At 44.7% G+C, this 25,854-nt stretch overlaps 1 protein-coding gene across 3 annotated transcripts in view; it reads right to left on the bottom strand.

The window, feature by feature from the left end:
* Positions 1–25,854, bottom strand: part of RDX (radixin) — a 506,777-nt gene that overhangs the window by 422,152 nt on the left and 58,771 nt on the right. For all 3 annotated transcript variants that reach the window (XM_069202305.1, XM_069202306.1, XM_069202307.1), the window contains 3 exons: positions 13,963–14,046; positions 13,770–13,865; positions 10,676–10,950 (listed from right to left, as the gene is read on the bottom strand). In XM_069202305.1, coding sequence (XP_069058406.1) covers positions 10,676–10,950; positions 13,770–13,865; positions 13,963–14,046 — 455 coding nt within the window. The remainder of the gene's footprint in view (positions 1–10,675; positions 10,951–13,769; positions 13,866–13,962; positions 14,047–25,854) is intronic.

Raw genomic sequence — 25,854 nt, 5'->3', positions numbered from 1 at the left:
TAATAGTTAGGCTCACATTTTAAACGTACAACACCATACAAATTCACCTGTCAGTTTTATCTCAAGTAACTAAAACTCATGTCTCAAGGTAACTATAACTTGCGTCCTCGCTATGCACTGCTAATCACCCCACAAGTTACAGCACTCATGACATCTTTGATAATATCACTGATAATATCAGTGTAATATCAGTGTAATATTTGCAGTAAAAAAAATTATGAAAAAACTGCAAGTCGAGGACGCAAGTTATAGTTAGCTTAAGACACGAGTTTTAGTCACTTGAGATAAAACTAACTTGCGTCCTCGCCAAGCAGTTTTTTCATAAATAATTTTACTGCAAACATTACACTGATATTATCAGTGATATTATCAAAGATGTCATGAGTGCTGTAACTTGTGGGGTAATTAGTGCATGGCATGGGTGAGAGTTATAGTTACGTTAGGGCATTGAGAACTATTACAGGTGAATTTCTATGTTTTGAACATTTAAAATATGAACCTAACCATATTGTCCCTGTAACCTTTGTTTTTTTTTCAGTGAATTTCTAAGTTTTTTCAATCCTATTTCCTAACTATAACTTCCGTTACCATTGTTTTTTCAGGGATTTTTATTTTATTTATTTTTTAACATATAGTAATTTTCATTATTATTATTGTTATTACTATACGTTAATCCAACCACTGCCAATGTCAGCCTTTGGCAGTGCGCCACAGAGATTGCCCTGAGACTAGCCCTCCTATAAGCACCCAACCTGGCACGGCCTTCACCCATGTGCTGCAGGGGTTGCCCGCAAGGCCTGGCCTGGCCTGCAGCCAGACCCTGCGGCCAACCCTAACAATCCAACCCTACACTACACTGCACTGCATAACATAGCACAGCACAGCACAGAGCCCTTTGGCCACAGCCTGTCTCCCTAGGTGCGAGAATAGGTGTGAGAGGGTGTATCTGGGAATGAGTGGCTGTGAGAGTCTGTCCTAGTGTGAAAGTACGTGCACCAGTGTCCCCGTAGGTCTGTGAGTGGGTGCGTGAGTGTCTGAGTCACTGAGTCTGAGTGAGAGGAGGAGTTTTTTTTTTTTTTTAGCTTTGATGGATGATACACTTAGAATGAGATATTTCTGGACAAATTGAAAAGAAAAATTAATTTGTCAATTAAAAAAAGAGAGGGATCACCTTTCAGTTTGAAATGATCAGACACACATGGAGCAGAACCCTCAACTGTCAGTGTGAGGGTCCGTGACCTTAACCATTAGGCCACAGGTGACATACCTATGACATGCGACCCACACACAAGAGGAAAGAAACGTGAATGTTCCAAACTAGGAATGTTTAACAGTCAAAACACTAGTATAACAAACTGCCAAGCAATACTCTGATTTGAACCTTCAGCCTACCGAGTGACACTACAAGAACTTGACCATTGGAAAAGCAGTGACTGTCCTGCTCTGCATCCAAATGTAACTATAAAATATGTACCAAACATGATGCAGTCTTAGCCAGCTCCCTGTGCCTGGAGGAGCCGGCACTGCTCCCAGAAGCAGGGAGCTGCTTTAAATAGCAGTTCCCTGCTTCTGGAAGCAATGTTTTCATCCATCTTCCTCACACACATTTGAGTGCAGGGAAGACAGATGAAAATTCTGCTTTCTGACAGTGCAATGTATTTGACACCTCCAGCTCTCAGAAAATGGACTTGAAAGCTTTTGCTCGGTGGGGGCTGCCAGCTCCTACCAAGCGCCCGCCCCCGTACTGTTTATGATTACTGTCCCAGGGAGGTGGTGGCCCCTACGGCTGCAAGGAGGGAGGGTGGGGGTTGGGCACTGTAGGAAGTTGGCTCTGTATGTACTATTTCAAAGTAAGAAATAGCATGCACAGAGTCCAAGGGTTCCCCTTAGAGGTAAGATAGTGGCAAAAAGAGATAATTCTAATGCTCTATTGTGTGGTCGAGCAGTAGGCTTATCAGAGGGTAGTGTTAAGCATTTGTTGTACACACACAGGCAATAAATGAGGAACACACACTCAAAGACAATTCCAGGCCAATAGGTTTTTATATAGAAAAATATATTTTCTTAGTTTATTTTAAGAACCACAGGTTCAAGATTTACAAACAATACTTTAAATGAAAGGTATTTCACTTAGGAACTTTGAATTAGCAAAATAGCATATACAGTTTTCACACAAACGCAATGAGCTATTTTAAAACTAGCCACACTGCAATTTTCAACAGTTCCTGGGGGAGGTAAGTGTTTGTTAGTTTTGCAGGTAAGTAAACCACTTACAGGGTTCAAAGTTGGGTCCAAGGTAGCCCACCGTTGGGGGTTCAGGGCAACCCCAGTTACCACACCAGCAGCTCAGGGCCAGTCAGGTGCAGAGGTCACAGGGGTGCTCAATGGAGAAGGGGGTGCCCCGGTTCCAGTCTGCCAGCAGGTAAGTACCCGCATCTTCGGAGGGCAGACCAGGGGGGTTTTTTAGGGCACCGGGGGGGGGGGGGGGAGAGGAAACACAAGTCAGCACAAAAAGTACACCCTCAGCGGCACAGGGCGGCCGGGTGCAGTGTGCAAACAGGCGTCGGGTTTGCAATGTAGTCCAATGGGAGACCTAGGGGTCTCTTCAGCGATGCAGGCAGGCAAGGGGTGGGGGGGGGGGGGGGGGGACTCCTCGGGGTAGCCACCACCTGGGCAAGGGAGAGGGCCACCTGGGGGTCGCTCCTGCACTGGAGGTCGGATCCTTAAGGTCCTGGGGGCTGCGGGTGCAGTGTCCTTACCAGGCGTCGGGTTCTTAGAAGCAGGCAGTCGCGGTCAGGTGGAGCCTCTGGATTCCCTCTGTAGGCGTCGCTGTGGGGGCTCAGGGGGGTCAACTCTGGCTACTCACGGGCTCGCAGTCACCGGGGAGTCCTCCCTGTAGTGTTGGTTCTCCACAAGTCGAGCCGGGGGCGTTGGGTGCAGAGTGCAAAGTCTCACGCTTCCGGCGGGAAACGTGTGTTCTTTCAAAGTTGCTTCTTTGTTGCAAAGATGCTTCTTTCTTGGAGCAGAGCCGCTGTCCTCGGGAGTTCTTGGTCCTTTTAGATGCAGGGTAGTCCTCTGAGGCTTCAGAGGTTGCTGGACCCTGTGGAACGCGTCGCTGGAGCAGGTCTTTTGAAGTGGGGAGACAGGCCGGTAGAGCTGGGGCCAAAGCAGTTGGTGTCTCCGTCTTCTCTGCAGGTTTGTCAGCTCAGCAGTCCTTCTTCGTCTTAGGTTGCAGGAATCTAGTTACCTAGGTTCCGGGAGCCCCTAAATTCTCGATTTAGGGGTGTGTTTAGGTCTGGTGGGTTAGTAGCCAATGGCTACTAGCCCTAAGGGTGGCTACACCCTCTTTGTGCCTCCTCCCTGAGGGGAGGGGGGCACATCCCTAATCCTATTGGGGGAATCCTCCATCTGCAAGATGGAGGATTTCTAAAAGTCAGAGTCACCTCAGCTCAGGACACCTTAGGGGCTGTCCTGACTGGCCAGTGACGACTCCTTGTTTTTCTCATTATCTCCTCCGGCCTTGCCGCCAAAAGTGGGGCCGTGGCCGGAGGGGGCGGGCAACTCCACTAGCTGGAGTGCCCTGGGGTGCTGTAACAAAGGGGGTGAGCCTTTGAGGCTCACCGCCAGGTGTTACAGTTCCTGCAGGGGGAGGTGAGAAGCACCTCCACCCAGTACAGGCTTTGTTACTAGCCACAGAGTTACAAAGGCACTCTACCCATGTGGCCAGCAACATGTCTGGTGTGTGGCAGGCTGCTAAAACTAGTCTGCCCACACTGGTAGTCGGGTATGGTTTCAGGGGGCATCTCTAAGATGCCCTCTGGGGTGTATTTTGCAATAAAATGTACACTGGCATCAGTGTGCATTTATTGTGCTGAGAAGTTTGATACCAAACTTCCGTTTTCAGTGTAGCCATTATGGTGCTGTGGGGTTCGTGTTTGACAGACTCCCAGACCATATACTCTTATGGCTACCCTGCACTTACAATGTTTAAGGTTTTGCCTAGACACTGTAGGGGCATAGTGCTCATGCACTTATGCCCACACCTATGGTATGGGGCACCCTGCCTTAGGGCTGTAAGGCCTGCTAGAGGGGTGACTTATCTATGCCATAGGAATAGGCAGTGTGAGTTTGGCATGGCACCCTGAGGGGAGTGCCATGTCGACTTAGTCGTTTTCTCCCCATCAGCACACACAAGCTGGGAAGCAGTGTGTCTGTGCTGAGTGAGGGGTCTCCAGGGTGGCATAAGACATGCTGCAGCCCTTAGAGACCGTCCCTGGCATCAGGGCCCTTGGTACCAGAGGTACCAGTTACAAGGGACTTACCTGGATGCCAGGGTGTGCCAATTGTGGGAACAAAGGTACAGGTTAGGGAAAGAACACTGGTGCTGGGGCCTGGTTAGCAGGCCTCAGCACACTTTCAAATCATAACTTGGCATCAGCAAAGGCAAAATGTTCGGGGGTAACCATGCCAAGGAGGCATTTCCTTACAGGCACCATATTTCTTTTAGAGTCCCGGGGAGGAGGTGGTCCCCAGGGCTGCGGGGGGGGGGGGGGGGATGTGTGGGCCCTGCATAATATTTCAGTAAAACCCTGGGGAGGTGGCAGTTCCGGGGCAGAAGGGAGGGTTTTGGCCCCACACTGAATTAGCACCTGGGAGCTAGAGAATGACAAAGTGCCGGATCAGTCACGAATCGTAGGGAAAACTTAAAAATAAATAAATAAATTTTAAAAAAATCCTTTTTAGCTTTTATTTTGTTTACTATTTTTGTGGGACTCGGTTGAATCCAAGTCCCAATATGGCTGCCAACCATTTCCTGGTTTGAAGTTTGAAGGCAGCCAATCAGAGCTGTGCATTTCCCTGTACAAGCTCAATTTTTTGCGTGAAGTTGTCACGACCAGAGTTACACAAACCTACTTTCCCTTCAATATCTCCAAACTACCGAACAAATTTACACCAAATAAACGAAAGTACAATCTGCGTACCGAAAGCTAGTTTTCTGCAAATATAGGGCACTTCCAACACTAGATGGCAGGATAATGCACAGCATCTGTATCTGTAGCTACACATGCCATCGAACATATATATATATATATGTGGAGAATGTCACTTACCCAGTGTACATCTGTTAGTGGCATGTTCCGCTGCAGATTCACATGCTATGCACAGGTCCTGCCATCTAGTGTTGGGCTCAGAGTGTTACAAGTTGTTTTTCTTCGAAGAAGCCTTTTCGAGTCACGGGACCGAGTGACTCCTCCTTTTCGGCTCCACTGTGCATGGGCATCGACTCCATCTTAGATTGTTTTCCCGCAGAGGGTAAGGTAGGAGTGATCGAGTGTAAAGAAAGAGATGTCCATGCAATGGAATAAAGATGTATATACATATGTACAAATTTAAATGTAACTTAAACGACTACAGGCTCCCGGGGAGGAGGGAGGGTGCATGTGAATCTGCAGCAGAACATGCCATGAACAGATGTACACTGCGTAAGTGACATTTTCCGTTCAATGGAATGTGTAGCTGCAGATACACATGCTATGCATAGACTACAAAGCAGTTCTCCTCCCCTAAGCGGTGGTCAGCCTGTAGGAGTTGAAGTTGTTTGAAACAGTGTTCTTAGTACAGCCTGTCCTACTGTGGCTTGTTGTGTTGCTAACACATGTACACAGTAATGCTTGGTAAATGTATGAGGTGTTGACCAAGTGGCTGCTTTACAGATTTCTGTCATTGGTATATTTCCTAGAAATGCCATTGTTGCTCCTTTTTTCCTAGTGGAATGTGCTTTTGGTGTAATTAACATGATACATTTCACTATCTACCTGGCTATGTCTTGTTTTAATATAGGATTACCAGTATGGGTTTTTTGGAATGCGAACAACTGTTTAGTTTTCCTAAATGATTTTGTTTTGTCGATGTAATACATTAAAGCTCTCTTAATAGCTAATGTATGTAGTGCTCTTTCTGCCACTGAGTCTGGCTGTGGGAAGAAGACTGGAAGTTTCACTGTTTGATTTAAATGAAACAGTGAGATGACTTTAGGTAGGAATTTTGGGGTGGTGTGAAGTACAACCTTATGTTTGTGTACTTGTATAAAGGGTTGTTCAATAGTGAATGCTTGCTTGTATTTCACTAACTTTTCGTAATGAAGTGACTGCCACTAGAAATGCTACTTTCCAAGTTAGGAATTGAATCTGACAGGAGTGCATGGGTTCAAAGGGTGGACCCATGAGTCGTGTGAGTACAATGTTAAGATTCCTTGAAGGTACTGGTGGCGTTCTTTGAGGTGTGATTCGTTTTAAACCCTCAATGAAAGCTTTGATGACAGGCACTCTAAATAGAGATTTGGTTTGTTTATTTTGCAAATAAGCAGAAATTGCTGTGAGATGCATCTTAATGGATGTTTTGTAGGTGGAGTAAATAACCTACAATGTCTTGTATGGTTGCGTCTAAGGGTGTTATGTGTTTTGCTTGGCAGTAGAAAACAAATCTTTTCCATTTGTTTGCATAACACTGCCTGGTGGTAGGTTTTCTTGCCTGTTTAAATCTTCCACCAGAATGTATGGAAGTGATTAGATATCCAAAATCTAAGATTTCAGGAGCCATATTGCCAGCTTGAGCATTGCTGGATTGGGGTGTCTGATATGTTGTTTGTTTTGAGTTGTGTCAACAGGTCTGGTCTGTTTGGGAGTTTGATGTGTGGTACTACTGGCGGGTCTAGCAATGTGGTGTACCATGGTTGATGTGTCCATGTTGGTGCTATAAGTATGAGTTTGAGTTTGTTCTGACGCAGTTTGTTGACCAGAAATGGAATGAGCGGGAGAGGGGGAAAAGCGTAAGCAAATATCCCTGACCAGTTGATCCATAGAGCATTGCCCGTGGATTGAGGGTGTGGGTACCTGGACACTAAGTTTTGGCATTTTGCATTGTGGTTGGTGGAGAACAGATCTATGTCTGGTGTCCCCCACTGACGAAAGTATTTGTGAAGTACTTGGGTGTGAATTTCCCACTTGTGGGTTTGTTGGTGATCTCGACTGAGGTCGTCTAACTGATTGTGAATTCTTGGAATGTATTGAGCTACCAGGTGTATGTTGTTGTGAATTGCCTAATGCCAAATTTTTTGTGCTAGAAGACAAAGTTGTGATGAGTGGGTTCCTCCCTGTTTGTTAAGGTAGTACATTGTTGTCATATTGTCTGTTCTGACAAGAATGTGTTTGTGAACAAGAAGAGGTTGAAAGGCTTTTAGTGCTAGGGATACTGCTAGCAGTTCTAAGTGATTTATGTGAAGTTGTTTTTGTTTGCTGTCCCATTGTCCCTGAATATTTTGATTGTTGAGGTGTGCTCCCCATCCAATCATTGATGCATCTGTTGTAAGAATGGCATGAGGCACAGGGTCTTGAAATGGTCACCCTTTGTTTAAATTTGTGGGATTCCACCACTGAAGCTAAATGTGTGTTTGGCGGTCTATCAACACTAGATCTTGAAGTTGACCATGTGCCTGCGACCATTGTTTTGCAAGGCACTGTTGTAAGGGCCGCATGTGTAATCTTGCGTTTGGGACAATGGCGATGCATGATGCCATCATACCCAACAGTTTCATGACAAATCGGACAGTGAACTGTTGGTTTGGCCGGATTTTTGGCAATATGGTGTGGAACGCTTGCACTCTTTGTAGACTTGGGCTTGCAAGTGCTTTTCGGGTGTTTAATGTGGGCCCTAAGTACTGCTGAATTTGTGCTGGTTGTAGGTGTGATTTTTGGTAAATTATTGAGAACCCTAGTGTGTGTAGGGTGTTTATTATATAACGTGTGTGATGTTGGCACTGTTTTTGAGTGTTGGCTTTCATTAGCAAGTCGTCGGGATATGGGAAGACATGTGTATGTTGTCTCCTTATGTATGCTGCGACTACAGCAAGGCATTTTGTAAATACTCTGGGAGCTGTTGTTATCCCAAAAGGTAACACTTTGAACTGGTAATGTTTTCCCTGTATTACAAATCTGAGATATTTTCTGTGGGCTGGATGGATGGGTATGTGAAAATACGCATCTTTTAGATCCAGTGTTGCCATAAATTCTTCTCGTTGTAGCAGTGGGACTACATCTTGTAGCGTTACCATGTGAAAGTGTTCTGATCGGATGTAGAGGTTGAGAGTCCTGAGATCTAATATTGGTCTTAATGTTTTGTCCTTTTTGGGAATGAGGAAGTACAGGGAGTAAACCCCGGTTACTTTTTGATGATGTGGCACAAGTTCTATCGATTGTTTGAGTAATAGTGCCTGTACTTCTGTTTGCAACATTGAAATGTGTTGAGATGGAAGTTTGTGCGTTTTTTGGGGAATGTCTGGAGGAGTTTGTGTAAACTCTATGCAGTAACCATGTTGGATACTGGATAATACCCAATTGTCTGTTGTGATGGGTAACCAGTGGGCGTGGAACTTTTGCAGTCTTCCTCCCACAGGGGAACTGTGGTGAGGGAAGGTGGTGGTAAAGTCACTGTCTGGTATTAGTGGGTTGTTTTGAGGATTGGTATTTTCCTCTAGATCTGGGGAATTATCCTCTGTAGGATCCCCGAAACCCCCCTCTCTGGTATTGCGTCTGGTAAGAGGGTTTGGCTTGTGAGGTAGATGGCTTGGATGGTTGGGGTCTGAAGCCTCCCCTATATTGAGGCTTTCGAAATGAGCCTCTGTATTGGGATGAATACCCATAGCTTTGACAGTGTCGGCGTCTTTTTTCATTTTGTCAAGGGCTGTGTCAATTTGTGTGCCGAATAATTGTTGTTGATTAAAAGGCATGTTGAGGACAGCCTGCTGGATTTCAGGTTTGAATCCTGATTACCTAAGCCATGCATGTCGCCTAATGGTGAAAGCCGAATTAATAGTTCTTGCGGCTGTATCTGTAGCTGCGGAGTCTAGCGCCGACCTTATTTGGTTATTTGTGATTGCTTGTCCCTCCTCTACTACCTGCTGGGCTCTCTTCTGTTGGTCCTTGGGGAGATGCATAATGTCCTTCATTTCATCCCAATGAGTCCTGTCACATCTGGCTAGTAGGGCCTGCGAATTGGCTATACGCCACTGATTGGCTGCCTGTGACGCCACCCTTTTACCTGCAGCATCATACTTTTGGTGGGGCCGACCAGGCCCAAGTTGGGCGCGGGTGCCCCGAATGGCAAGTAGAGATCTGTATCCGCCAGTACCGAGGTGTCGATGATGGATGATGCACGATCGAAAACAATACCGACGAATTTAGAGGGTTTGTAAGATTTTTTCGACTCGAACAAACGGCAGGAAAACAAAGGAAACAATTGCTTTTGCAGACAGGGAACTGCATCTTTAGCGGCTCCCTGTTTGCAAAAGCAATGCCAGCTCCTGCTGAAGGCAGGGGGGCCAGCTGGGACCGAGGGGCCAATTTTAAACATATTTTTCTGTTCTCTGCAACCTATGCTGGTGCCTGTATGTAGGCATCCGTGCCTGGATAGTCGAACCCACCAGTCACTATCAGAACAGTACGGCTTAGAGCCCCCTTCGGGGAGCCCGTCAGGCGTTGCAGCGCCGGCCTGGCGAGGAGCATTTCCAGATGATGATACTAGTCATCCATTGTGATGCTTGAGGGCTCTTGCTCCTGAGACTCCAGGTCTCCTAGGATGTTAGAGTAGTTTGGAACAGTGTACCTTTGTTTATATTACTACAGTTGGGAGACTGTACACTGGACCATATAACCTCCCGGTCCCTCCCCCCCTTTGTATTTATACAAATACAATATAGTTAGGTTCTCAATTTACTCGTGCAAAACCTTAGGAATTCACTAGCTACAGTTATTTCAAGCAAATAACTTGTGCCCCAAGGTAACTAACTCACGCCCTCGCCATGCACTAGTTACCCCAGATATTACAGCATTCATTACATCTTTTCTAACATCATTGATATCACTGTAACATTTGCTGTCAAATTATTAATTTTAAACAAACTGTGCATGGCGAGGGCGCGAGTTATAGTGACCTTAGGGCACGAGTTACAGTTACTTGAAATAACTAACTGCTTAATTTTTAAGGTATTGTACAAGTACATTCATAACCTAATAACCTAACTATAACATCCCTGTCACCTTTTAAGTGAATTTCTATGTTTAAAAAAAATTATATTTCGTAACTATAACGTCACGGTAACCTTAGTTTTTTCAGTGAATATATGTACTTATTTATACACAAACAGATACATACACACATTTCTATCAATATTAATATTTTTGGATAATACTGAGAGGAATATGAAGCGGTCATTCTATCTTGACCTTACTTAGCGGATAAAGATCACCGTTTGTGGCATCCAGTGACAACATATTTCAGCATCGAAGTACTAAAGCATTCTAGGATAAGCCTTCTCACAACTAAAATTGAGTGCTCAGTGAGCCTAGTGATATAAATAGACTAAAAAGAATAACTTATCTGCTAGCTGCTGCAAAAGGTAAAAGGCACACTTTATTGGATGCTGTAATCAATCATTTTCATTAGTCTGAAAAGGCAACATAAAAGCAGCAATTCATACTAGAGTCACGTTAAAATTATTTGAAAAAATAGATGTTCCACGTCAGCTTTTTTCCTTTACAAATATTGAAAATAAAAACTTAATATCAATGCATGGTTACTCTACTTTTACATGCTATATTATTCAGTTGATAACACTTACCGCTGCGGGAGAAGGCGATCATTGGTCAAGTAGCCAGGTTTGTGCACTTCTTTGCTGTAATCTCCATATTTGGCTTGGACTGCATAGGATGCAAGTAAAACTGCAGTTTCCGGAGGGCAATATATTTCATCATTTAAAATAGCTTCTTTGACTTGCAGAAAGAACAGTCTCTGTGTGATTTCCTGGATTAACTCTTCAGACACATCTTCGGGAAAAAATTTTGCTCTGAATTTAAACTGCAGTGGATTTTCCTTCCGGACGTCTTGCTGAGTTACCTTAAGAAGAACAATATATTTACCATGTGTCAATTTCACAAAAGATATTTTATATTGAATTAAAAAAACTAAACTTGGGGGCTATGGGCACGGGTATGAGAGTGGCATACCAAGTAAATGGTCTGATGTGTAGGAGCACCGGGAAGCAAGGAGCGGATACGGAGCGGTGTGGAGGCAACAAAATAAGGAGGAGGATAGAAAGAAACGCAGAGGCGCCTGAAGAGCAGGGGAAGTAACAGATGAGCTGGGTGGGAGCAACTCAAGAAGCAGAGGGTGCGAGGCAGGAATGTGACCATGAAAGCAAGGAAACACATGCACTGCTATGGAGTGCTGAAAGAAAAGGAAAAAAAAGTAGTTCCCGGATGTCCCCAGGAAGGATACAATGAATCCAAAGAAAAGGATGGCAAAGCTAAGCCTAGGGAAGTGACAACACACAATGAGAGGAAGGAAAGGAATTGAATAAGAAGCAAGCAAAAGAAACGGACCTGAAAGCCTGCCAATGGTAAGCAATTTGGCTGACCCAAACCCACTACAGGTTTTGGTCCTGTCCACAATGGGTCATTAACTACAACGGCTAAAGCTGTGGGTAGACAAGACATAATAAAATAAATATAATTAACTATGCAGGCTTAACCCTTGGAACACTGTTTGAGCATGTGGTTTGCAGCAACAGGACGCGGCAGGTGCAAAACCACCGACTGTATCTACAAGTTGAGGCCTTGTACAAATTGCAGACGCTTCTGATACAAGCTCTGTGGGTCACAGACAGCAGTCGGGGTGAACTCTGAATCTCTAGTGTGATGACCAGCTAAAACCCTGATGTACTTGGCCCTCTCTGCAAGGTCACCCACCCCCACCCCCCAAACATTTTGCCTTCACCCCTCCTATTTTGGCTGCATTCGTAATTTGGCTGAATTTTTTTTTTTTTTGCCTCAGGGCTCTGTCTACTTTACCACAGCTAATCAGTGCAAAAGTGCTTGTGCTCACTCTCTAGAAGATTGTAACATTGTGGTACACCTAGTTGGCATATTTAATTTACTTATAAATCCCTAGTAAAGTGGTTACCATATACCTTGGGCCTGTAAATTAAATACTACTGGTGGGCCTGCAGCACTTATTGTGCCATCCACTTAAGTAGCCCCATAAAACATCTCCCAGGCCTGCCGCTGTAGCCTGAATGAGGTTTTAAACTGTCACTTCGACGTGGCAATATAACCCCCCCCCCTCGCCAAGCCTTAACCTCCACTTTATTACACATAACACACCCCTAAGATAGGCTCTAAGTAGCCCATAGAGCAGGGTGCATTGTAATGAAAAGGTCGGACATGTACTTATAGGTTTTAAATTTCATGGTAGTGAAAAAAACTTCTAAATGCACTTATCACTACTGTGAGGCCAACCTCTCCCTTAGGATAACATTGGGTTGCCTCATTACATTTAATAAGTGCTAGCTTTTGATTGGGAAAGGATAAACACTTCATGTTTGGGGCCTGAGAAATTATAACTAAAAGTCCTCTTAATGGTAAACTCATATTTTTTGTTACAATTTTGAAAATGACACTTAAGATGTTGGCGTTTTCCTGTTCTATTTGGTGCCTACAGCTTGCTCCTGGGTCGCATGACTGAGTGTAGTTGGCAGTTGGACTTTCATTTATTCCCCCTAGACAGCCACACAATAAATGGATTGGATGTGCCTGAATGAGACACAAACTGGTAGGATTGGGGGGGGGGGGGGGTTAAGTGCACAAACCTACCTGCAACTTAATAGGCTGTGCTCTTCTTTCACACAAAGACATTGTCACCACTGCATTGAGGAACTGAAAGGGTTTTTACTTAATTTTCATATCCTAATATTCTAAATGCTGTAAATCAAACTTCCAATTGACTGCGAAGAACAACATAATCTTTTAAATGAGAAATAAGCTTCAACTAGCAAAAGTAATTCTGTCCTTTCTATGCAAATGTACAGTGAACTGAAAAGTTATCCTATCTTATGCCCTTCCTGCCCTTTTCTTTAGCAAAAAAGCACATGGCTGAAAGTGTAGGGCGGTGGTCCGAGGTAATTTGATTTTTATAAACCCAATCTTCACATTTCACTATTCAACAAAAGATATTTGAATGTATATAGTACCATAAGAACATGCAGCAATTTGAAGGGGACTATTCTATATGCATATAAAGGTACTGGAAACGTGTACATAGTCTTGCCACCCTTTCTCTACAGTTCTGAGTTGTCTTTTGCCTGGACTGAGCAGACTGTTCGTTTAGCAGTATTGTTTGCTAAATCTATGGCGTTGTTGCAATATTGTGCAACACCTCAGAAATACTTTTCTACAATTAGTTCGACTTAGGCTCATCAAAAAGTGCCTCTCTCTGCAGCGTCTACAGATGCATTTATATAAAGAGCAAATCAAAAGTTTCATACATTCCTTACTGCTCTATTTGTTTAATTTGGTATTTTTAGAGCACAGCTGCAACTGTTAAAAGAACAATTTGATAATGACACAGGCACTTTCTCTCTGTGCCAGATGCTACCTTCTGTACTTCCCAAGGGAGCCTGTGCACAATAAAACATAACATTCAGGTCTCCAGGCTTTTGAAATACCATATAATTAAGGCAGGTTTGAGGCTAGCCAGCTCCGTGCTAACAAAATAGAGCTCACAAGAATTACACCTTAACAAAAGACATGAAAGGAGCAAACAGAAAAAAAATGATTTTCCCCCTGACATTTTCAAAAAGGGACTGTGAAGATAAACATATAGTTGTGCAATTCGTTTCAGTTGACTAACAATAGCAAAGTTGGCAAAACAAGGTTTACCTTTTTATTCAGCTTTAGCCATGTTGAGTAACCCTTGCTGTCAACGTACTGCAGACCAAAGAACCACACCTCGCGCAAACCAACGGTTTTGACAACCTAAAGATATATTTAAAAAAAAAAAAAAACAGAGAAGTGACTAATATTGCCTTTTTCTGTCATTTCTGTGGACTTGCTTCATAATGCAAATATTTACCTGATCAAAGAGCTGTTTTCCTGTTGTATTGGGCTGGATGGCAAACTCCAGTTCAGCGTCCATCGTGGTAACCCGCACATTAATCTAAAATAAAAAAATATATAAAAATACACACAGTTGAATCTCCTAAGGGGCAAGATCTAGGTAACTTCAAACAACCTACTACATTCACAGTTTATTTTCTACAAGCAGCAGTAACAATGTCACTGTGCAACAACTGAAAACTGAACCACAAACAAAGGTTTCCTGTTTATGACCCAGAACAAGCTATGCAATGTAGAATTGCTAGATCTGTGGCTTTTATGAGACAAAGTGCATCTGTGGTGATTAGAGAACTTGTTTTGTGATTGTGTGGACAGTTGAATGGGATGACTGGGAGAATGAAACAATGGTAGAAGGATGAGTGGGTACATGAATGGCACTATGACTGAAGAGATGAGTGCAAAGATGGATTGCAAAGTGAATGAATGGATGGATGAACAAGTGTGTTCTAAGAATGTCAATAATTACCAATATCATACTACAGCAACTATTTCACCAGAGATGAGCAACATATGCAAAGAACAGCCACATTAGTTAAATAATTAACTATTTTATGGCAGTACATGCACTATACCTTGGGTTGGCAACACTTTACCAAGGGTGCCTGTCAACTAACGGAACAGATCAGGAAAGGTCACTTCCAGTAAGGTCATCATTACGCCAACTAACATTTCTAAGAATTAAAACGTTCACCACATTACTATCAAAGAATGTTGGCAAATCTGAGGCTAGCAGAAGACCGTGCCTGGGAGGCACTTACAAGAGTTATGATCAGTCAGTTGAGGATGCCCAGGTAAAGGAAGCATCTGGTTGCATCAACAGCATTAAAAGTATATTTTAGAAATTCATCTCAATATTAATAACCCTGCAAAGTCCAGAATCTTTATTCCGAATCCCCTACAAATATTTTGCAGTACAATTAAGCATTGCATAATATTCCTCAATCATAATCCCAGGCTGGAGTTTACAAAACAAGATGGCCAATTAAATGCTTTGATGCTGTGGACGAACAATTTATGTCCACCTCGCAAGTGCATTGGATGTGAATGGTTCATTCACCACGCTAAAGGAAAAAGGCATTCTGATGCAAGCAGTGGTTGTGCTATTTTTTTTTTTTTTTTTTTTTTTTTTTTTAAATCAGCTCAACAAGGATTCAAAGTGAAAACAATCAGTGCTTGGAGATGGGCTCTCTCAGTCCTCCAAGCATCAATACAAGAAGGTAAGGTATTCTTGAAAAAGGGACCATGTCATTTGTATACTAGGAACCAGTGGAACACCCCAAAGTGTGGTGTGATGTGTGCAGAGAGTGGTAGGTTGAGTGGGATTCTGGCTGCTGAATTCTGTATGGTGTAGAACAGCATGCTGAGTTGACTACTGATTCCAACGTAGAGGGTACTCCCACTGTCCAGTTTGCTTGTGATGCAGGCACGTGTGACTGTTTTGTGGGTGCTGGTGGTAAGCAATTTAAAGATCTTCCTTAGTAACATCAGATTGCGGAATGAGGAGGCTCTGACTGCATCAACTTGGCCGGTCATGCTTAGTTGGCTACCAAGGATAAGCCATCTTGGAATAAGTGGTTGGCCTAAGTCCCAATTTCAGCCGCCCAATAGGTGGAGCTCCTCGGTAAGGAGTTTTTTTCAGTCAGTGTTCAGTTGAGACAGTTTGTCTTCACCCACTTGACCACACTAGTCAGGCGGATGACGAACTTGGTTTGAGTGCTGGGTGTTTTGTCTGAGAGGGAGTCTATCAGCTGAGTGTCATCATTGTAGGATAGGATGTTGATTCCCTGGGCACAGATGATGGTGGCAAGTGGGGACATGTATGTGTTGAAAAGGGTCAGGCTAAGTGATGATCCTTGTGGTACTCCACAAATGAGGTTTCAGGAGTCTGAGCAATAGGGAGTTCGGCTGACTGGATTATACCCATCAGGAAGGAGCGAATCCAATGAAGTGAAAGAGCTTGGATGCCAGATGGATAATGATAGGGTTGGGTACCATACAGAAGGCTGCAAAGAAGTCCACGATGATAAGAACTACCATGTCTTCTCTGTCCAAGATCACGCGGATGTTATCTGTTGCAATTTTGAGGTTATTTTCCCGTGCTGTGGGTTGGTCTGAATCCGGAATGGGTGGTCGTCAAGGAATCTGGTTTTGCTGAGATGGGTGGTAAGGCGCTTGCTGATCAGTTTCTCCAGTACTTGACCAGGTAACATAGCACGAAGATTGGTTTGAAACTCGCTGGTGTCATTGGGCTCCCAAATGACTTCTTAAGGAGAGTATTATTGTGCATTTCCAGGCATCTGGTTAGGAGGCTGTAGTGATGGAGGTGTTAAGGACATGAGTGAGTGCTGAGCTGATGACTTGTAGACCTTTGGTGAAGACATGGTGAGGGCAAGGGTCGGATGGGGGGTCCCCAGAGTGGATGGACTCTACTGCAATGGTGGTTTCGTCCACAGCGATAGGTGGCCAGACACTAAAAATGGTGTCTTTTGTCAAGATAGGAAGGGGTTTTGTATAGTCAGCTGTGTCCGAAGTTGTCACCTAGGCTGGTTTTCTTGCTACAGAAAACTGGGAAAGCTTGGTGCAATGGTCCTGCGAGTGTGCGCAGCTAGTGAAAGCGGCTGATGGGTAGGTGAAATCATTCAATATTGGCGAAGATCTCTTTGCTGCTGTTGGTGCTGGTGTCAATGCGAATTGCAAGCACAGAGTTTTTGCTGGCTCAGACCTGCTGTTGGTAGCATTGGAGGGAGGATTTGAAGGTGTTCCTGTCCGTATTTTCCTGGCTTATTCACCACCTGCTCTCCAGAAGTGGAGCTTGGTCAGTGAGCTTCTCCGTATATCTGAGGGCAGCCAGGGCAACAGCACAGTCTGTGATCCAGTTGTTACCAGAGCTTTGGTTGACTAGACTAGACTACTTAAGGGACCTTGTTCCAGATTCAGTGGGGTGGTCTGGTGGTGGTGGTGGTGGTTCTGTGTTAATAGGGATGGTGAATTCACCGAGGCATGGTCAGTTCAGGTGGGTGAAGGGACTTCTTGACCAAGGTCCAAAAGGTGTCCCCAAATCTATGCAACTATGGATTGGGATGTCAACTCCACTGCCCAAAAAAAATAAACGCTGATAGATGCAGACTTAAATTTTCCATGCAGGAGGCAGCCTTGACTACTCTACCTTGCAGAGGGTGTTAATGTTATATATGCTCCCCAAAAAAGATAGAGACCTCTCAAACTTTATAAAAACAGAGCACCCAAAACGTAAGCCCTCAGTCCCCTTAAAATGATTAGTGTAACTAGAGTACTCATTGGAAATTTGCAGGCTGAACTGAATTTTAAACTCAGCCAAAGCTTATATAAAACACTAAAATGCATTACTATACTCTTTTATTGCATTTTGAAACATTTAATAAACATTAATGCAGGCAATTATTATTATGCAGATTATCAAGCAATTATCTTCTATACTCAATTTAACCCATTCATATGGAACAATTGTCAAATTGTGTAATATTCTAAATTTTACCCCACACATCAATAAGTCTGTTCATCTTCTATTCCAACAAACAATGATACAAACGGGATATTAAATGCAAGATATCTTCATACGATAACATTTTCCCCATTAAATTACCAAATTAGGATAACGGCCAATAGAAAATATGACAATCTCATCTCTATGTATGAAAATCTCAACTGTGTTCTACTCAAACTCAGCCTACCATATGTTTCAGTAGCTTAACCTGTGCGGTTTAAAGTAGTTTAACCCATTCAGTGCTATTGACGTGCTGGAGCCGTCCACGTCACCGGCGCTCAGTGCTGTGGACTGCTCCAGTAGGCCAAGCTCCTACCTGTGGAGGAAGAGCACCCCCCCCCCCCACTCCCCACGCCTATCATTGGGGATGGCAACGGGGGGGGGGAGAGGAATCAGGAGGGCAGAGAGGCACGGGGGAGGGGGAAAGAGTAGAAACCTCCCCGCCCACACCCCTGTGTCTCCCTTCAATGCGGGTGGGACTGCAATCGTGCAGCAGGAATGCAACCACTCTGCCACAAAGGATTTTGTGTTGGTGGAAAGGTCAGCCCCTTGGGTAAGGGCTGCTCCCTCAATAAGGCCGTGTCTCAAAGGTTCTTCCCCATAAAGGGCAGAGCTGCCATTTTTAAGTCCAATATACCCCTCGGTCATAGGTGGAAATACACTAGGCCATCACAAAATTGTACGCCGACTATAGTGTAGGCAGCCGCTCCTTGGGTAAGAGGGAGTCATTTTTTCCCCATGATTTCCACCATCAATGAGGGTAGATCAGCTGTTTGTATGTCAATCTGCCCCTGTGTGTGGAGGAAAGAGGTGGGGGGTAGTGGAAAGCCACTGGGCCACCAGGGAATTGCACTATGATTGTAGGGAAGCAGCCCCTTGGGCAAGCGTCGATCCCCTGAAGGGCTATTTAATCTTATCCTTCCTACCTCGCTGAGGGCAGATTGGCTGTTTTTAGGCCAATCTGGCCTCCCTAGCCCCAGAGGGAGGAAACCCAGTAACTTTCTGTATGTATACAGAGCTGCCCTGGAACAAGAGTCGCTCTCCTCTGGGGTGCCAATTTTTTCCCGTGGTGCCCCTTTTGGGGGAAGGTCAGACATTTTTATTTTATGTTGATTTGCACGCAGGAGCAGACTTCATTGTGTTATATTATGTGAATTGTATTGTTTCTCATCATTTTCATTTGTGAATTTAACGGGGGGTTTTCCATTTCAATTCAAAGATTTTGATTTCCTTGGTGGCAAACACTGGTTTGAATGAATGGGTGAACGGCTGTCTCCAGGTCAAGCTTTGGAGTATTTTATGTCACAGGTGCTAGGTCCAGCCCCACAAGTGAGATATAGTTTTTATCAGGAGGCATCTGGGAGCACACTAGTAGAACACTTGCTAATACCAATTGGATTTCTCTGTGTTTGAGTCTTTGAAATGTAAAATAGTGTGCAAGACAAGAAAGAAAACATCTTGCAAATACTGTTCAAGTCACATGATCGTATGGGAGACCCCAAATTTAGAAGTGTACAAATGACATGATTAATGTAAGGGGAATCTGTCAGCTGTTATTGTGTATTAGTAGGGTTCATCGAGACTTGACGGAAGAACCATTCAGTATGCATTGACAGCTTTCCTCTATACTCACCCGAATCCTACTTGCGGGTTTCAAGATATGCATCAACAAGCCCTATTGGTGCACCAGGACATTGTTCTTCGACATGCTTGACATTTGGTACCTATTTTGCTTTGCCTTGAAAAAGTCATGTTGACGAAACACGTGTTGGCTGTTGTTCCTCTGGAGGTATGATGGACACTATCATGGCTTTTGTTCCTCGTGATGTATGATGGATACTGCCATATGGAATACTTTTGGATGAACAATAAACGTGACCTCACACCATTTTCGAATTGGAATCATCATTGACGTACATGACAGCAAATTGAATGTATCTGGTGTGCCCTGGTGTTTACTTAAGACCCAGGATAATGGCAAAAGCCTTTTAAGCAACACTAGCTGTTTTACTCAAATGTAATGTGTATTAACACTTTGTAACAATTTTAATAACTGAATCAAATAAAGTGTTACTTACAGTAAGCACACAAATAATCACTGTTCCTAAACTCAGTATCTTGTATATATTTCAAATATACATATGTTACCTTCATAACCATTTTACCATATGAATTGCTGTATAGTCGATACACAATAAAAAAAAGCCACTGTAAGGTGTAGCTCTGGTGCTGGATTTGGGAACCTTGGGTTCTTGGAGAAACTACAAATCCTATATGTCTCAGCGACGAGAAGGGCCTAGAGCAGTGGTTCCCAACCTGAGGTGTGGGGACCCCTTGGGGTCTCTGAAGCCTCCTCAGGGTGTCTGCGACTGCTTAGAAAATAATATTAACAGATTAGGTCCCCAGCTTTCAGTAATGACTCAGTGGGGAGTCCCCGGATTCCAATGAAGATTCAGTGGGGGTCCCTGGTCTCCAGTAATGATAAAGCAGAGGTCTACAGAAGTCAAAATGTTGGGAACCACTGGCCTAGAGGATGTAACGTTATACTGCTTTTGTGAATCAGCCATAGGAACAGAAAGTTACTGATGAAAATGTAGTCACTAATGGATGTTTAACACAGTAATTTTCCTTATCTTTTTAATTCAACACAGTTTCAAAGGGAAAACCTTGCAAAATGTACTTAAATGACCCCTTGCTGAACCCAGAACTGTGTCTACTTTTCTCAAGTGTTGTTTTCCAGGATCACCCTCTGATTTTGCACCCGTTTCCACCACATATTGCAAGTAGGTCTAAACTATAGAAATTAGGTAAAATGGCCTACCTCTTAGAAAAATTTTAAAAAATATATTTTGATTCAACTGTGCTTATACCAGAAATGACAGCATTATCAACTTAAGTGACAGAATAATTAATTATCTCGAATCTAAAGCATTGAATAAAGGTCTTAATTTTGTTCCTACACCTAAAATAGACCTTTTCAAAACCAGAATGGAACTAGCAGATTTGTTTTTCAAAATCCGGCTCAAAACATTCTTCCTAGGAAAGAACTTTGATGAACCAGAGCTTAACACAGGACTACGTCCTGAATCTACTTTTTGTCCTACCACAGGACAGATGCCACCAGAGGTTCTGACTTTTGAAAAGTCGGAGACACCTAACAAATTGTTCCATAATATGAGCTCAAAGGAACAAACTGCCTTGAAACATCTTACATCTGACCCTTCAATTATAATCAAACTAGCAGACAAAAGGTGGGGCAACGGTAATTTTACCGCATAAAATGCATAGAGAGGAGTGCCAGCGCCTGGTAGGTAACACTCATCACTACAAACGCTTGTCCCGACACCCTACACCTGACATTCAGAAAGAAATCTCCTTTCTTGTGACCAAAGGAGTGGAGAACGATTGGCTCACTAAACATGGATCAGCCTTCCTGATACAATCTAATCCAAAAATACCTTATTTTTACATCCTTCCCAAGGTACATAAAGGAAAAATTCCCCCACCAGGTAGACACATAGTGTCTGGAATTGGCTCCGCCCTGGAACCTCTTTCCCAGTTCTGTGACTTCTTCCTGCAACTGCTAGTCAGGCAAATCCCAACTTACTTAAGACACTACCAATGTCTTGGTCCTGCTAGAATCTGTGTCCTTTGACAAAACCCAGGAACTCTTGATCACACTAGACATGGAATCTCTTTACACAAATATTCCGCAGGAAGCAACCCTGGAGGTTATATGCCACCTCCTTGAAAAAAACAGGAGGTGCTTCACGAACACCCCCTGAATTTGTACTCGGTCTAGCTCACCTTGCATTTACAATGAACTATTTCGAATTTGAAAATATCTTTTATCTACAGATCCAGGGGACCCCAATGGTGTAGGAAGTTGGCTCTGTATATACTATTTGAAAGTAAGAAATAGTGTGCACAGAGTCAAAGGGTTCCCCTTAGAGGTAAGATAGTGGCAAAAGAAGATAATTCTAATGCTCTATTTTGTGGTAGTGTGGTCGAGCAGTAGGCTTATCAGAGGGTAGTGTTAAGCATTTGTTGTACACACAGAGACAATAAATGAGGAAGACACCCTCACAGACTTAACTCCAGGCCAATAGGCTTTTATATTGAAAAATATATTTTCTTAGTTTATTTTAAGAACCACAGGTTCAAGATTTACATTAAACACTTTAAATGTAAAGTACTTCACTTAGATAGTTTAGGAACCTTGAATGGAAACAATATCATTTACAGTCTTTGTAAAAATGGCAATAAGCTATTTTCAAAGTGGACACAGTGCAAAAATCAACAGTTCCTGGGGGAGGTAAGTAAAGGTTAGATTAGGAGGTAAGTAAAACACTTACAAGTCTCAGTCCTGGGACATAGGCAGCCCACCGTTGGGGGTTCAAGGCAACCCCAAAGTTACCACACCATCAGCTCAGGGCCGGTCAGGTGCAGAGGTCAAAGAGGTGCCTAAAACACATGGGCGCCTATGGAGAACAGGGGTTCTCCGGTTCCAGTCTGCCAGCAGGTAAGTACCCGCGTCCTCGGGGGGCAGACCAGCGGGGTTTTGTAGAGCACGGGGGCGGGACACAAGTAGGCACACAAAATACAACCTCAGCAGCACAGGGGCGGCCGGGTGCAGTGTGCAAAGTAGGTGTCGGGTTTCAGGTAGGAAACAATGGAGGGACCCGGAGGTCACTCTAGCGGTGCAGGCAGGCACGGGGGGCTCCTTGGGGCAGGCACCACCTGGGCTAGGCAGAGGGTCGCCTGGAGGTCACTCCTGCGAAGTTCAGTTCCTTCAGGTCCTGGGGGCTGCGGGTGCAGTGTTGGTTCCAGGCGTTGGGTCCCTTGTTACAGGCAGTCGCGGTCAGGGGGAGCCTCTGGATTCTCTCTGCAGGCGTCACTGGGGGGGGTCGTCTCTGGTTACTCACGGGCTCGCAGTCGCCAGGGAGTCCTCCCTGAGGTGTTTGTTCTCTGGATCTCGAGCCGGGGGGTTGGGTGCAGGGTGTGAAGTCTCACGCTTCCGGCGGGAAATGTGCAGCCTTTGAAAGTTGCTTCTTTGTTGCAAAGAAGTAGCTGGTTTTGAACAGGGCCGCTGTTCACAGGAGTTTTTTGGTCCTTTAGTCAAGGGCAGTCCTCTGAGGCTTCAGAGGTCGCTGGTCCCTGTCGGATGCGTCGCAGGAGCAGGTTTTCGAAGTTGGAGACAGGCCGGTAGGGCTGGGGCCAAAGCAGTGGTCTTCCTCCTTCTCTGCAGGCTTTTAGGTCAGCAGTCCTTCTTCTTTCTTCAGGTTGCAGGAATCTGATTTCCTGGGTTCAGGGTCGCCCCTAAATACTCAATTTAGGGGTGTGTTTAGGTCTGGGGGGGGGGCAGTAGCCAATGGCTACTGTCCTTGAGGGGGGCTACACCCTCTTTGTGCCTCCTCCCTGAGGGGAGGGGGCACATCCCTATTCCTATTGGGGGAATCCTCCAAAATCAAGATGGAGGATTTCTAAAGGCAGGGGTCACCTCAGCTCAGGACACCTTAGGGGCTGTCCTGACTGGTGGGTGACTCCTCCTTGTTTTTCTCATTATCTCCCCTGGACTTGCCGCCAAAAGTGGGGGCTGTGTCCAGGGGGCAGGCATCTCCACTAGCTGGAGTGCCCAGGGCATTGTAACACGAAGCTTGAGCCTTTGAGGCTCACTGCTAGGTGTTACAGTTCCTGCAGGGGGGAGGTGTTAAGCATCTCCACCCAGTGCAGGCTTTGTTTCTGGCCTCAGAGAGCACAAAGGCTCTCACCCCAGGGGGTCCGAAACTCGTCTCTCAGCAGCAGGCTGGCACAGACCAGTCAGTCCTGCACTGAAGGATTGGGTAAAATACAGGGAGCATCTCTAAGACGCCCTCTGTGTGCATTTTTTAATAAATCCAACACTGGCATCTGTGTGGGTTTATTATTCTGACAAGTTTGATACCAAACTTTCCAGTATTGAGTTTAGCCATTATGGAGCGGTGGAGTTCGTTTTGACAAACTCCCAGACCATATACTTAATATGGCCACACTGTACTTACAATGTCTAAGAATAGACTTAGACACTGTAGGGGCATATTGCTCACCTGGGGTATAGTGCACCTTGCCTTAGGGCTGTAAGGCCTGCTAGAGGGGTGACTTACCTATGCCACAGGCAGTATTTTGTGGGCATGGCATCCTGAGGGGGATGCCATGTCGACTTAGCCCTTTTCTCCCCACCAACACACACAATTTACAATGGCAGTGTGCATGTGTTAGGTGAGGGGTCCCTTAGGGTGGCACAACATATGCTGCAGCTCTTAGGGACCTTCCCTGGTCACAGGGCCCTTGGTACCACTAATACCTTTTACAAGGGACTTATCTGTGTGCCAGGGGTGTGCCAATTGTGGAAGCAATGGTACATTTTAGGTGAAAGAACACTGGTACTGGGGCCTGGTTAGCAGGGTCCCAGCACACTTCTCAGTCAAGTCAGCATCAGTATCAGGCAAAACGTGGGGGGGGTTGGGGGGATAACTGCAACAGGGAGCCATTTTCCTACAGATAGGGAGCACTTTCGCCCCCAGTCCGGCCTGCCTGTATGTAGACAGTTTCGAGAGGCAGGTGGTTCTCCATGATGATAACCCTTTCCTACAGAAGATCAAATTATGGAAACAGTACATAGATGATATTCTACTCATCTGGACAGGAACCAGAGAGGAGGTCTCCGCCTTCTCTAACTGGGTCAATACGGTTAACCCCTTCTTGAATTTCACCATGACAGCAGATGACAACCAACTGCTGTTTTTGGATCTTCTCATCTATAAAAAAGATGGATTGCCTCCCACGACCAACAACATGACACAGAAATTGTTTTTCCACGAGCAGCATTGGGTCTGGAGACTACACTCGGATACAAATGGACTGAATGACAAGATCCTGTGGTTCTCACTCAACAAATAGGTTCTTCTACTAATAGCATGACAAAAGCAGAACCTGGGCAAATATCCTTACCCGTGTTTTCACTTATCCTATCTTTTCTCTCTCTCCCCTCCTCTTTTCTTCTCTCTTTCAGCCCCTTTTCTTTCTCCTCTCTTCGGTTGTGTAACCCACTGTTTCTCATCCTCTCCCCCATCTCCGCACACCTACCTCTACTACCTTATTAGTAATCTCCTTTTCTGGTTCTTCTCCCTTTCTATTTCTCCTTTGCATTTTATCTCTTCTCCTCTCTTTCTTTTCCCCATTCCTTTCTTTTGCAACCAACTCCCCCCTGCCCCGACCCCCAACCACCCTTTTTGTTTTCCTCTTCTCTCTACTCCAACAACCCCTTTTCCTCCTCTTTTCTCCACCCTCCCTTTCTTACACCCCCCCCTTCACCTCTCCCTCTTTTTTATTACGAATTTCCTGCAAGAGGATTCCCTCCTCCCTTGCCGGCGCACCTGGGAACTACGTTGGTAGCCAGCGGCGGTGACTGCGCGATTCACGCTCTGGCTGCAATTAGTTCAGCCTCTACTAATACCGCCCTCACTCTGAACCATTCCCAAAAGCGGTCCAGCGAGGGGACGGAGTAGGCGCACAGTGAGTGCCCCCTTTGGCGTTGTGAGTCGGATCACCTTCTCAGCTTACGGCGACTCCCATGATACAGATAAGATATTTCCTTTTAATCTCTCTCCCATTTGTTTCCGCCACTGCTTTTTTATCCTGGGTGCCATTTATCCTGGGTGCAATTTAATCTGCTGTGCATTTTGGGTTCCCTCATTCGATTACCTACAGGTCGTAATATCTGCGATTTGCCTTTTCAATCCCCTGGGTTATAGCTTCCTACCACCTTTTGGATTGGTATTATTTTTACCCTGGCGTGCCGGTTACCTACTCCCTCTTAGGATTGGTGTTTACACCACCTGGCAACGTTGATTGTTAGCGCTCTTTTCTCCAGGTGCAGGTTTTAGCAAGGCAGCTGCCCGGTTGCTGTGAAACCCCACCATATTTTCTGAATTCACCACCTATTTTATTTTATTACATTTATTCCTTTATCCTTAGTGAGTGACATTAAGGGGACACTCCCCCCTCCTAGAATCCTGGGGCTAGTAGCCTCCAGGTATAGCGTAAGACTTTCTCCCTTCTTTTCAGATGTTTTACACACGTAAGCGGTGCATGTCTTCTGCTTACTACGTCACATTTGCGTGTGGTTTGCTGTGTACTGTTGTGTTTCACAAACCAAATGTGTTTGTTTTGTCTCCTTTAGGCCTCCACAAGGTAACTCCTTGCTTAAGGTAGGCCCCATATCTCTTTTTCTTTCCATTTACTCTCCTATTTATACGGAGTAGGCTCTTCTTATACTATATGAGG

The sequence above is a fragment of the Pleurodeles waltl genome, chromosome 8 (assembly GCF_031143425.1).
Source record: "Pleurodeles waltl isolate 20211129_DDA chromosome 8, aPleWal1.hap1.20221129, whole genome shotgun sequence".
Classification (NCBI taxonomy): Eukaryota; Metazoa; Chordata; class Amphibia; order Caudata; family Salamandridae; genus Pleurodeles; species Pleurodeles waltl.
The sequence above is the reverse complement of the archived record's forward strand: the minus strand, read 5'-3'. Positions and strand labels throughout refer to the sequence as shown.